Here is a 13,958-nt window from a genome sequence, read left to right on the forward strand (position 1 = left end):
AAAAAAAAAGGCCTCAGTCATGAAGGGGTTAAATATTAACTCAGAAGAGGAAGTCACTTGCACCAGTCGTTTAACTACAACGTTCAGAAGTGGGGTGGTAAATGAGGGGTATATCACACAGAAATGCCTAGATTTTCTGGTCCATCTACAATTATACACAGAAGATAAGGCTGGGACAATACCCGAGGAAAAAAGATCAGTTCTAATCAGCTGATTGGAATTTTGTAGTTATTTTGCGGTGACCAGGGTAAAAAGAGGGCATATATATTGCATTTATCCTTTATAACGATTAGCATTGTCCTACAGGCTTCTTACAACATTATCTCCCCAGCTCTGCTTCACCATTCCTGCTGCAGAGTTTAAAAGGTCTATTAAGGGGTTATAGCTGCATATGCAGCAACCTATATGGAACATGTAGCAAGATTGAGATTTCCTTATACCAATTTTGGAGACAAGATGTAAGTTTCTGAGATCTGGAAAGACTGCCCATTTTACTCTGAAACTCGATATGTATAATGGGTGGACATTAAAAGAGAACTCTGGCCCAACCTTTTGTGGCCGTAGTTCCCTTGAGGGTCACAGGAGCACATTTACTAAATGTCCCCCTGTGACCCAAAACTCAGCATATAGCGAGCTATTGTGTGCTATATGCCGACTGCGCAGAGCCACGCTGTAGCCGGGACAGATGCAGACAATATTGTCTGGGAACTAATCGATCAGCGGTATGTGTAGCCGAGTTACTGATCAATAGATCAAACGCGTGACAGCTGCTGTGTCGCATGTCGGCTCAAATTATGGGTATTTCACTTTTCCCATAAACATCTCCTTTATGTTATATTTGTGATGGCCTTCAACTGGCCTTCAATTTGCAGACATCAAACAAATGTGGTTTGTACCAAGACTGGAAAGACAAGGCTTCTATTTTCTACCCAGTACATTTTTGAGGTCTCTTTGACTAGAGTCCAATACAGAGACCTTTAAGACACTCATTATGACATTTTAAATTCTAAATAGTGTGCATACTACTGTCATGCATACCAGAAGAAATTGTCTTGTTTCCCACTGCTAAAACATCTGCCTGATTAGGAACTTAAAACTGAACATCCACACTTGAGAATTTAGGGTCCCAACCAAAGGGTACATATTTGTAGCATTAAATGCTTGATATTCCTGGTTACTTCCATAAAAAAAAAAAAAAAAAGAATGGCAGGGGGACTGTGAGCATGGAGATGTACACAAGGCATTTAAAACATAACCCATGAGTTAAAGAATGCAAGTTATACAGTTTGATGCTAAAGCCAGATGGGCGCTTCCAATCTGCATTTAACAGCTAAAATAAAAAGGTTTGCCCCGAATGATATTTTAAATATATAGTTAGCATCGAATAGACTGAATGACAATTCACAAAACAAAGTCTGTGTCTATGCTTCTAACTAATACACAAGAATACGGATACTTATTTTTTTTATTCTAAGCTCCGATTAGTGAGCTTTAAAAAAAAATAAAAAAAACGATTCAGATGGCTAAAATAACACATCTGCCAAAGTTAAAACTTACCTTAACCTCTGTCACCTTTTGCTGGACAGCTTGTTTCACATGCAAATGTAGAGGAAATAAGAAGGCATACTTTAAAGTCAAATTTTTCCCCCTCCCCCCAATGTTAAGTAAAACACTTACCTTAAATGATGTCTCTTAATCCAATCTTCTTTCCTGTCCTTTTCAGCCTTCTCTCCAGCGCTGACTCCTCTCCGCTTGCTGGCACTTCTGATCCCACGGTGTCTGCATGCGGGTGCACACGTCCATAGACTTACCTTGCGTCTCTCCTCGTCTCCCAGCCAAAAATCCGAACTGCGCATGCGCCTGTCCTGCATCAGACTTCCAGTACTGAAATCAAATGTACCACTGCAGGAACACAGATTTGTCCAAATACTTGTATCTTTATGCATGTGGCACCTAGCTCCTGCCAGCTTCTAGCAATATAAAGCCATAGGCAAAGCAACTGAAAGCAATGTGCACATTTCTGTCAAATACAGCAAAAGATCAATATATGCTCACTCTTCAAAAGATCGCAGAATGTCATCCAAACCAAGCCATCTACTCCAAGTGAACACATTTTTCTTAAATCGTTGTCCTCTATATAAAAAGATCTTTGATCTTAATTGCGTTGTCGCAGTTAAGTGGTAGGACAGTGAAAGTATTCTTTCATCATCTTAGACTAAACATTTCAGTGGAATCAATCAGATGGGCAGAAATTACCCAGAAAGCTCCTGTTTTCAGTTATGCTCAATGAAGACAGTTAAAAACCCAATATTGATTTATTTAATCCAGGTCTAAACAAATATTGCACCAATTCAAGAGCCCTAAAAGGTTAGGTGATGGCCGGGATGCATAAGGGTGTTCTGGCAGCAAACAAAATGAAAACATACACCTTTTAAATCCACAGGGGCAGAAAAAAAAAATCATAAGGCAGACAGCATGCAAAAGAAACATAATGGTCGCTCATTTTTTTTCTCCTCAGAAGAGCTAATAGAAAGATGCTGAACGAAGCAAGCATGACATAGGTCGGGGAAAAAAAGGAAATCGGGAGATGTTGCAGATTACAAAAGCCAAAGCCATAGCAGCATTTAAAGAATAAAAAGAAGTCTAAATCATTGGGTCTACTTTTGACTTTCATTTTACACTTAATACTGGCATTATTTTGGAATAATCTAGCTGGCTAACAGGGCTTTACCATGGTGGGAACAGCCCACTTCTTAATAAAGAAATGTTTGGGAGGTATGAGCAGCGTAGCTGGAGTCTCCCAGTCCCCTTAAAGGACATCTGGAACTAGAAGGTGTACCAGAAAGGTTATGGTAATCATAGGGATCTCAGAAAGGAAAAATCACACTAGTAGAAGTGTGGTGTGCAATAACAGCTAAAATGGTCTCTGGGATTCATTGCAGTGGCCTAGGGCTGCAACTAACCATTATTTTCATAATCAATTAGCTGGCCGATTATTTCGATCAGATAAAAAAAAAAAAAACATCTTTTATTTCAAATAAACTACACAAATGGAGTGTTACAAAGTTTACTTCTGAATAAAACAGTATGCACATTTTTTGCACTCGCACCACACAGGAACGCATGGCATTGCAGTAGTGCGCGTTCCACTGTAGGCGAGCACACTGCAGCTGGGAGGCGTGTTTGGGATGCCATTGAAATAAATGGCACCACAACACACATTCCGAAGCACAATTTTCAGGCAGAAACCAAAAATGATTCTTTCCACTAATATATAGTCACCAGTCACAGGATTGTCACCAGCCACCAGTGGTGCAACTGGGGGTGGTTCACCAGCAGTGGAATGGGGGGGGCTCTATAAAGAGGACCTGTCACATTATTTTTGCCATCACATATGGGGGCTTGTTAGCCCCTTCTGTGAAAGCAATAAAGTTGAGTACAAAAAAAAAGAAATTTAACAATAAAAAAATATTTTTTTAAAGTCCTTCGCCCCTACATGCATGCACATACAAGTGCAAACATGATGCCCCTGCGTGCAAAAGCCAAAATTGCGCTACACGTTACATATGGCCGTAAACTAAGTGACAGCAATAATACTAGGACCATCAATCACGGTTAACACTAAACTGATGAGCTCTGCTGTGTGTGAGGACACAGGAACGCTGCACTCGCAGTCTTAAGGTGCCCATACACCTTGCGATTATCGTACGAAAATCCCACGATCGTACGATAATCGCAAGGTGTATGGAAGGCGTGCGACCTCTCCTACTGTAAGGTCGCACGACTTTTGTCTAACGAGCATGTTTGCAAACCCGCCGAGAATCGTACGATTGTCGGCAAGTTTGTGGCATGCTCGTAAGACAAATGCCGAACGGGCCGGTGTGCGCAAACGCACACTGCACGTTCAGTATTGGTCATTGGAATGATCGCAAGTACGATATGCCTGTCCAAGATGGGCAGATCGTAAGTTTTTTAAATTACCTTACAACCATCGCAAGACAAAAGTTTTGCGATGGTTGTAAGGTGTATGGCCACCTTTACTGTCACAGGAGAATGAGCACAGTGCTCCGTTACTCCTGTATTGGAGGTGACAGGTTTAATAAAGAGAATCTGTCATCTCCAAATGCAATCACACAGGGGCTTGTTAGCTCCTGTGTGATAGCAATAAAATGGGGGTGGGAGGGGGTGCGAGTCAAAAAATACAAATTTAAACAGTAAATAAATAAAAAAGTAAGAAATAATTCAAAATGGAAACAGATAAAAATTACAAAAAATAAAAAAAGGTGATAAAAATGAAACAAATTATAAAATAAATGAAAATTAAATATAAAGTAAATAAGAGAAATAAAAAATGTAAAGTAAAAAAAAAAAAAAGTAAACAATTAGTGTCTGATCACACCATTTTTCAGCAACAGTGGGCTTAAAAAAGAGAAGGGGAGAGTGAAATACACAAATACATAAGCTGTCATATGTCTGCTCTATAGATCAAGAACTGAGTGATCGCATACTGCTAATCAAAGAGTTCCCGATCTTCTCTCTGCAGGGATTGGTGAGTGTCAGCCACCGCTCCCCGCAGAGAGATTCCCCCATGCTGACTGGAGGAACAGATAGGGAAGGGGCGGAGAAGGACGCGCTGCATGAGCGATGAGAGGAAGAACAGAGCCGCTGGCTGTCAAATCCATAGATCATCAGCGGCTCTGTGTGTGGCCGAGCTGAGTATTGGTAAATATCTGTGATATTTACCATTCCTCTGTGTGCAGCGCAAACACTGGAGAGCTAATTCTTTGGACAGTTTTCAAGTTACTGCAAAATAACTTTTCACTATTGTGGGTTCTTTTTTCATGAAAGAGTACCAACAAATGTGTCCATGTTTGAAATTCTCAGAGCGAAGTAGCCTTTCTCAGAAGCTATATGTCAGATTCAACAACAGAAGAAACCAAGGACAGGTCAGGGCAGGCAAAAAAGACAGCAGCCACTGGCCAACACAAAGCACATAATTCGGTGCAAATTCTAATCCAGTTGAATGGAAGACACAGCAATGTAAGCTATAATCGTACATTTCAACATGTTTATATACTCCGTTTCATATTTATATTGTACCAGATGGTTTAGTTCCAGTAAGATCAAATCTAGATGTCTGTAAATGCATGTGAATGATAATTAAGCTAATAATACTGTAAGAGGTTTCTTACTCTACATTTATTAGACCCATGTAGTCAATCAGCAGTTACAATATACCTCTCCGTTCCACAAGATCACTGCTACTGCACTATACTAGGCTTTTGGGGATCCAGAAACACACCCATTTAGCACAAAGTGGTTGACTTTAGAGGAGCATATCCCTTCATGAGACAAACAGTATGTGATTTAAAATGGTTTTCTCAATAGAACACATTTACTAAATCAGTCAAGAGAAAAAAGCAGACAAAATGAGCTTAGTGTAATGAAGCCTTTCGGCTACTGAATACTAACCATGTATGTCTGCTGGCCTCTGATAGCCATTTAACATTTGCAGAACAAGCGTTCTGCTTGCAAACCAACATCTGTCAAGTGAAATTGCCAAAGTATCATTTCACAGAATACATCTAGGATGACAATGGTAACAGGGATTCACATTACAGAATGAAAAATTGCAAGGCTAAAGCATCAGATGATAGGTAATGGCTACAGCATGTGTCATAGGAAAAACATGGAAGCTGCTTTTGCTGACCTCTCTATGAAAATGCTGGTTTCCTTTGTCTGGCTATAGTACTTCTGAGGCACAGACGCTGAACAAGGATTTAGGTCGGAGAAAATTAAGAACACCATCTCCAGGCTTGTTCTGGGTCAGCATTTTTAGTTAACCAATGCTTTGATCCAGTTACCAAGTGAAAGGAAGGGGGAGAAGGAAAAGAAATGTAGCATTTCTAAATTAAAGGAGAATTGTGGGATGAGTGAATTGCACTTATCCCAATAGTAAGAGCCGACTTGCGACACTGAAGCTGTCACATGCCGGGTCTACTGATTCAGAATCGAGCGAACACATACCGCTGATCGCTTAGTTCTCGATCTTCACCCTGCAGAGAGCGGTGACCGTCAGTAACCTCTCCGCGCAGGGACTTCCTCCTTTCCTTCCTGTTCCTCCAGCGCTGACTGGAGGGACAGATGGGGCGGGCAGAGCCTGCAGTAAATCAGGCGGTGGGGTGGATCCCTACAATATTGTCAGGATCCGTCCCCTCTGCAGGGTGGCTCTGCGCTCTCAGCATATAGCAGGCTGCTATATGCCAAGTTGTGGGTCACAGGAGGACATTAGTAAACGCCCTCCTGTGACCCTAAAGAGAACTACGGCCAAAAACATGTTTGTCTATAGTTCTCTTAATAATTTAAATACATGTTTTTGCTGGATTTTATGAGCAAAATGGATTTCCAAAATTCTGTCAGACTTCCCATGCATTCAGAAAGGACTGCAAACTATTTGCATCAGGCTACATGATGATGAAGATATATGGGTGCTCTAAACTTCATATTAAAAATGATATAAGAAGGGCCCTATCCAAATCAAGCAGCTGGATCAGAATGTCGGAGCAGCCGAAAATACAAATGGTAACAAATACGTGTCATACAAAAAAAACGCAGACCTGGTAGCTCTTGCAAAGCAGAACAGTAAGTGGAAATGCCGAGCAGATCCCAGGAGAAAAAAAAAAAGATATACAAATATATATATATATACACACACATACATACACCTACCTTTGTTCAATGAATTACTCATATCTAAGACCTAGGCCTAAACATATACATCTCAAATGTATGAAACAACTGAACTTTTTATTATCAACTACATGCTGCTGAAATAAACTCACGGGTTCAAGTACCATACAAAGAGAGAAGAAGCGTGATAAACAAAAAATAAAGACAGCCATCCCAGGGGATTAGAAATAGACTTCACTTACTCTCTGTAGTGGTTTCTGTCTGAGTATCTGGAGCTGGAGCAGGTGCAACATTAGCAGCTAGCTGAGAGGCCATCTTTTCATTCTTTGCTTTTCTGACAAGAGCTGCTAGTGGGTGGTCTGGATCAATCACCTTTAAGGGCTGAGAATTAAAAAAAAAAAAGAAATTTGGTGTAAAGTTTGAAAGCGGTATGTCTCAGAAATATAGATGTGAAATGAAAATTGAGAGAGAATGTAGATATTTAATGGCAATCAAGGGCAAACTAAAGCTGCCCATATTCTGTTAGACAATATTAGTTTTTGGAATGTTTGTTTGATTCTCTAATAGTTAATAGGGTCTAATGAACATTTCAACATAGTGCCAAAATAAATTGATCAAAATGGATGGAAACTCCGTTCATTCCGAATTACAATGATAAAGGCAAACATTTCAAAACATCCGTTAAGTTGGCATTATCGAATGATGTGATGATTTTTCATATCGACGCTCTTCCAAAAATCTATCAGTGTATGGTCAGCTTAAATACACAAAAAACAGCAACAGGTGCCAGAAATAGGGCTATAAAATAGTAACTAGCTGGTATAGAATGCCCTTTGTTTTACACTTCATTGTTTCCTCAGGCTTCGATAAATGCTGGGTCTGTGGGCCAGCGCCGGGAGATATCCCACACATATTTTAGACCTGTCCTGTACTGGAGACCTTCTGGGCTCATTACCACACTACTAACCAAAAATTCACTGATTGCACCATTCACAAAAACCCAGCCTTTTCCTTCTGCACCACAATTGTATTACTCTGCAGATGTATAAGTGTTCTGTGGTTCAGCATCTGGTGAATGCCTGCTATGTGGAAGAGATCTTCCCTCCCTGCCATAAAACAGAACCTGGTTCTACTGGTTAGAGTTTATCTCTTCTCTTCTTCTGATATTACTGCTCTGCGTATTAATGTACGCCTTTGCTGGCTTATATTTCTATGTTCTGTTCTTCCAAAATGTAGTTAATATGCTAAAGAATATATATAGCTATATATAGATATATATCTATAGATATATAATTACCCAAAAGACAATTTAGGATTCCAAATTCACAAACTGGAATATCAAACACAGATCTATTCCTGTTTACTGCATGCAAAAACTTAAGACAAGCAATGATCTGCATCCTGCAGCCACAGCTAATTGCTCTGAACTACATCTGAATAAAAACAGGCACCCCTCAAGAAATGAGGTTCAAACATTAGATAAAATATATAATGTGATATAGTTGTGATTTTAATGGGCTGGCCCTATACCACTCCTTCATAACTAATATATATGACATGTTATCTTGTCGAAATAACATCATTCTTCTATTCTACAAATTAGAATTTTTGATTATTTCATCTTTTGTTTTCTTGTTTTTCTTCTATTAGTTGCTTCGGACCAATGACACTAAAATAACCTGAATAGATATTGCTTCCTCCATTTCATGCACATGATGGTTGTAACGTGTCTCATTGTCATTATTCACAAATTGTGTAATGTACATGTCATTGCATTTATTCCTTTCAATAAATGTTATAGCTGAAAAATGTGCAAAGTGCACCAATCCTAGACAGCAAATCAGTAGTTCTTCCTCTATCATTCTGACTGATAAGAGATAAATTGGTTCTTACGGAATAATAATGTTCAGTGCACTGCCTTATTAAAGTAGACCCATCCCAAACCTGGGTAATTGCAAATGAACAGAAAGAGATTTTTTAGCTCTGGGTTCTTCAAGATACTTAGGGCCAGTTCGCACCATATGCAATTGTGATGCAGTCCGTTTATTTTGACTGCTGCAGTCAAAACACATCACAATGCTTTCCTATGGGCTTTCTTGTGCTTTACTCACACCATTGTAGTGTGAATAAAGCACACGAAAGCCCATAGGAAAGCAGTGATGTATTTTGACTGCAGCAGTCAAAATAAACGGACTGCATCACAATTGCATATGGTGCGAACTGGCCCTAAGGTATTGTTTTAATTATATGCTGACTTTGAATTGTGATGTTATAAAAAAACTTAAGGCTGCCATTGACCTCCTTCTGAACATCGTTAGTGGCCTGACTCTGTTAGTGCTGCAATACATTAAGGCCTGGTTCACACCTGGGCGTTTTACAGCGCGTGTAGACGCACTGTAAAACGCTCAGCATGTGAAAACCAATAATTGCATATGGGCATGGTTCCCACATGGGCGTATCTCAGCGCGTAGGAACACGCTGAAAAACGCCCAAAGAAGTACAAAAAAAACATTTAAAAAGAGAAAAGGAAAAAAGAAAAAAAAATCATACCGCCAGTGAAACGCGCATTTCACTGAACGGAAAAATATGGAAAAAAAATTAGCAGAAAAAATACGCTCAGGTGTGAACCAAGCCTTAAGCAGCATGAAGCAGTCAGAACACAATATGATTACTTGCTCTCAGTTCGACTATCCAAGCCAAAACATCATGACAGCCAGTCTACTAGCACTTTCAGAAGCAGAGGTCAGTAATGGCAACTTTCATAATAAATACACACTCACATACATTCTATACAAGTATTTATACAATTCATAACATTTTCACTTGAAAAAAAATCAATCATTGCTTTATTAACGGACCAAGAAGCATAGGTGACAAATTCCTTAGCTCACTAGATGATAAAATGTCTACCATCATAAATGCAATTGTTAAACATAATAAAACAAAGAGTAATGAACAGTAACATTGAATTCTAGGTTAGATTTGATGTGCAGCTCGTGGAATGTTTATGGCAGACGTATGTAGTTCTGGGAGCTTTTAGCCTTTCTGTGATCAACCTCATTTTACTTACACAGTCACTGAAGGTGGGAAATACTAGTGCAGTGTCAAGAGCTAAATACTGCATTCCCAGAACAGTCAACAACACCAGGCGGCACAGACTGACCTCTCCAGCCCCATCAATGTGGAGGAAACCAAAGCTCAGCCAACTCAGGTCATTTCCACGATACACATTTTATGTTCAAAATACAATAGTACAATGCATGCAACACTGGATACGGAGTTCTTATAGGTATATTAAGCATCAGAGATTGTTGATCCAGGGAATATCCGATTGCCTTATGGGATCAGGAAGGATTTTTTTTCCCGTTGGAGCAAATTGAACCCTGCTTTATTGGGGTTTTTTTTGCCTTCCTCTGGATCAACATTGGGCAATTGTAGGCATAGCGTTCTGTTTAGGTTTTTCTTCATATCTCTATAGGTTGAACTCGATGGACGTGTCTTTTTTTCCACCTGATTAACTATGCAATGCAAACTCTGATAAAAGAATAGCAGAGCAGTAAGGTGTTTACATAACGATATATTCTCTGAATGCCCGAGATGTTATCCCTATAGTTATTTTAGGAGGACAAGAGGCTGAGAAAAGGAAAAAAAAAAAAAAAACACGCCTCTACCGATGCAAATGACTAATATAAAAGGAAATGAGGGATTGCACTAAATAATGTAAAAGTTAAATTGACATGTTTTTTATAATGCGCTTCAATGATAACAGAATATTTGCTTACTGGAAATAAACTAGAAGGTAAAAAGTAACAATTAGAAGCAAGTTTTTATTCGACAATTATAAATCTTGCTCCCATAGAATGCCACACACTTCCATAACAAAATATTAGGATTAATTTTGCCATTTAGTCTGTCAAGTTAAAGCAGAACTTCGGAATAAAAACTTTTCTAACTTGCACTGCAAGGGTAAAGTGCTCATTTTCATCTAGGGGCTAAAATAAAAGTTATACTCATTCAGTCCTCGGAGCCAGCTGACTGTTAGATCAGTCCTCTCCCTCTCCACTCCAGCTGTCTAATGTCCCGTGAGTCATCACTGAACATTGGACATGAGGACACCAAGGGACATAGCATTAATGGAGCGTAGGAGGAGGTGGGCTGGGGGGTAGCGCTGTAAAAGGCAGCCAGCTGTGAGGTTCAGGTGAGTTTTGATGGTTTTAATTTACACGAAAACGAGCAATTAACCCTTACAGTGTGGGGGTAGGCCCACTGCAAGGGTTAAGAAAAGTTTTTACAGGAGTTCTTCTTTAAATTCAAACCCTTTAATTACATGTTTTAAAAAAATATATATCATAGGTACCCTTGTGAGCTCTTCAAGCCTGCTACAGCGCTTTGAAGCAAAAAGACTTGGATGCAAGTAATCACTGCCCTCATCGTCGTCATCATCATCCTCCTCATCATCATCATTTTCTGTGCTGGCCACAAATTCTAGAAACACGGATTAAACTGGTTAATTATTGATAGTAAAGTATCAACGTTCTCTTCAAATACAATATGCTACAAAATAGCATTTAAATAATTCAACTGCAAAATTACAGACACATGCAGCAAAAACTTGATAGTGCTCCATCAGGGAATACTTGCATAATTGTATCTCAGGGGAGGCCAAAACTCAAAAAACAGAGAAGGAGGTGTAACACACCGTGCAAGGCTGTTTTGGTAGCATTTTCAAGGGCCTGAAACACAGTACTTAAAAGAACTATGGCGAGAGTGAAATGCACTCATCCACATAGTTTGAGCCAATGTATGACACTGCAAGTGTCACACGTCAGCTCTATTGATCAAGAACTGAGCAATCATTAACCGCTGATCACTCACCGTCTTCTCACTGAAGAGAGAGTGATGACTGTCAGTCAACCCAGGGATTCCCCCCTTCCCTCTCCGTTCCTCCAGCGCTGATTGGAGGGTCAGACAGTGGAGAGGGCGGGCAAAGCCAGCTATCAATCAGGCAGCATCTAATATAAAAATATCTTTATATTCGATATTAAACAGTTTAAAAACTTAAAAGATTGACCCCAAAACCGCACCGATATATAGGCCGCCGAAACATATCAGCTGAAAATGGCGCTTTTGGCTAAATGCTGAAAGTGCCATTTTCCTGCCGATACATCGGCGCATCCCTGCTTTCTTTCCTCTCCACTGGGCGCTGCTCTGTGTCCCGAGCGCTGCGGGAGGAGAGCGCTGTGAGCGGCCGGTGTCTCTCCTCCCACACCGCTCAGCCGCCTATCACAGTCCGGCAGAGCGGTGTGTGAGCGGAGACAGACGCACTGTTACAGGAGGCTGGGCTCTCCTCCTGCTCACTCAGCCTCCTGTGACAGCGTAAGTGATCGCTGAGTGTTTGTAGATAATTAAGGATATGGTATAGTTAATATATCCTCCATTATGAATGAATGGGAGTGATCTACATCACCTCCTGTTCATTCATAGTTGTAGTTATAGCAAACATACTCTGTCCTCATGTTATGAATGAACAGGAACACTCAGTATAGACTGAGGAACAGGAACACTCTTCATTGATAACAGGGGATACAGAAAAAGAGATTTTGGACTGTCTCCTCAATCTCTTTTTCTATTTTAAAAAGGGAAATATCAGGGGTCTGTTTAGACCCCCAATATTTCCCCAAAGCCCCTAAAAATAAAGTAAAAAATATTTAATAAAAAATGAATAAAATATAAAAAATTAAAAGTTTATAAAAAACCCTTACAGTGTGGGGGTAGGCCCACTGCAAGGGTTAAGAAAAGTTTTTACAGGAGTTCTTCTTTAAATTCAAACCCTTTAATTACATGTTTTAAAAAAATATATATCATAGGTACCCTTGTGAGCTCTTCAAGCCTGCTACAGCGCTTTGAAGCAAAAAGACTTGGATGCAAGTAATCACTGCCCTCATCGTCGTCATCATCATCCTCCTCATCATCATCATTTTCTGTGCTGGCCACAAATTCTAGAAACACGGATTAAACTGGTTAATTATTGATAGTAAAGTATCAACGTTCTCTTCAAATACAATATGCTACAAAATAGCATTTAAATAATTCAACTGCAAAATTACAGACACATGCAGCAAAAACTTGATAGTGCTCCATCAGGGAATACTTGCATAATTGTATCTCAGGGGAGGCCAAAACTCAAAAAACAGAGAAGGAGGTGTAACACACCGTGCAAGGCTGTTTTGGTAGCATTTTCAAGGGCCTGAAACACAGTACTTAAAAGAACTATGGCGAGAGTGAAATGCACTCATCCACATAGTTTGAGCCAATGTATGACACTGCAAGTGTCACACGTCAGCTCTATTGATCAAGAACTGAGCAATCATTAACCGCTGATCACTCACCGTCTTCTCACTGAAGAGAGAGTGATGACTGTCAGTCAACCCAGGGATTCCCCCCTTCCCTCTCCGTTCCTCCAGCGCTGATTGGAGGGTCAGACAGTGGAGAGGGCGGGCAAAGCCAGCTATCAATCAGGCAGCATCTAATATAAAAATATCTTTATATTCGATATTAAACAGTTTAAAAACTTAAAAGATTGACCCCAAAACCGCACCGATATATAGGCCGCCGAAACATATCAGCTGAAAATGGCGCTTTTGGCTAAATGCTGAAAGTGCCATTTTCCTGCCGATACATCGGCGCATCCCTGCTTTCTTTCCTCTCCACTGGGCGCTGCTCTGTGTCCCGAGCGCTGCGGGAGGAGAGCGCTGTGAGCGGCCGGTGTCTCTCCTCCCACACCGCTCAGCCGCCTATCACAGTCCGGCAGAGCGGTGTGTGAGCGGAGACAGACGCACTGTTACAGGAGGCTGGGCTCTCCTCCTGCTCACTCAGCCTCCTGTGACAGCGTAAGTGATCGCTGAGTGTTTGTAGATAATTAAGGATATGGTATAGTTAATATATCCTCCATTATGAATGAATGGGAGTGATCTACATCACCTCCTGTTCATTCATAGTTGTAGTTATAGCAAACATACTCTGTCCTCATGTTATGAATGAACAGGAACACTCAGTATAGACTGAGGAACAGGAACACTCTTCATTGATAACAGGGGATACAGAAAAAGAGATTTTGGACTGTCTCCTCAATCTCTTTTTCTATTTTAAAAAGGGAAATATCAGGGGTCTGTTTAGACCCCCAATATTTCCCCAAAGCCCCTAAAAATAAAGTAAAAAATATTTAATAAAAAATGAATAAAATATAAAAAATTAAAAGTTTATAAAAA

General features: G+C 40.1%; 1 protein-coding gene across 2 annotated transcripts in view; it reads right to left on the reverse strand.

Moving 5' to 3' along the window:
* The window catches only part of SFSWAP (splicing factor SWAP homolog), a 111,049-nt gene that overhangs the window by 71,889 nt on the left and 25,202 nt on the right, over positions 1–13,958 (reverse strand). Inside the window, exons 6-8 of one of the 2 annotated variants that reach the window (XM_018558355.1) lie at positions 12,562–12,689; positions 6,933–7,071; positions 6,822–6,824 (exon numbers count right to left, since the gene is read on the reverse strand). In XM_018558355.1, the coding sequence (XP_018413857.1) occupies positions 6,822–6,824; positions 6,933–7,071; positions 12,562–12,689 (270 nt within the window). The remainder of the gene's footprint in view (positions 1–6,821; positions 6,825–6,932; positions 7,072–12,561; positions 12,690–13,958) is intronic. The other variant, XM_018558356.1, reaches the window with a different exon arrangement.

This window comes from Nanorana parkeri, unplaced genomic scaffold (assembly GCF_000935625.1).
Source record: "Nanorana parkeri isolate BGI_ZX_2015 unplaced genomic scaffold, ASM93562v1 scaffold334, whole genome shotgun sequence".
In the NCBI taxonomy this organism is placed as follows: domain Eukaryota; kingdom Metazoa; phylum Chordata; class Amphibia; order Anura; family Dicroglossidae; genus Nanorana; species Nanorana parkeri.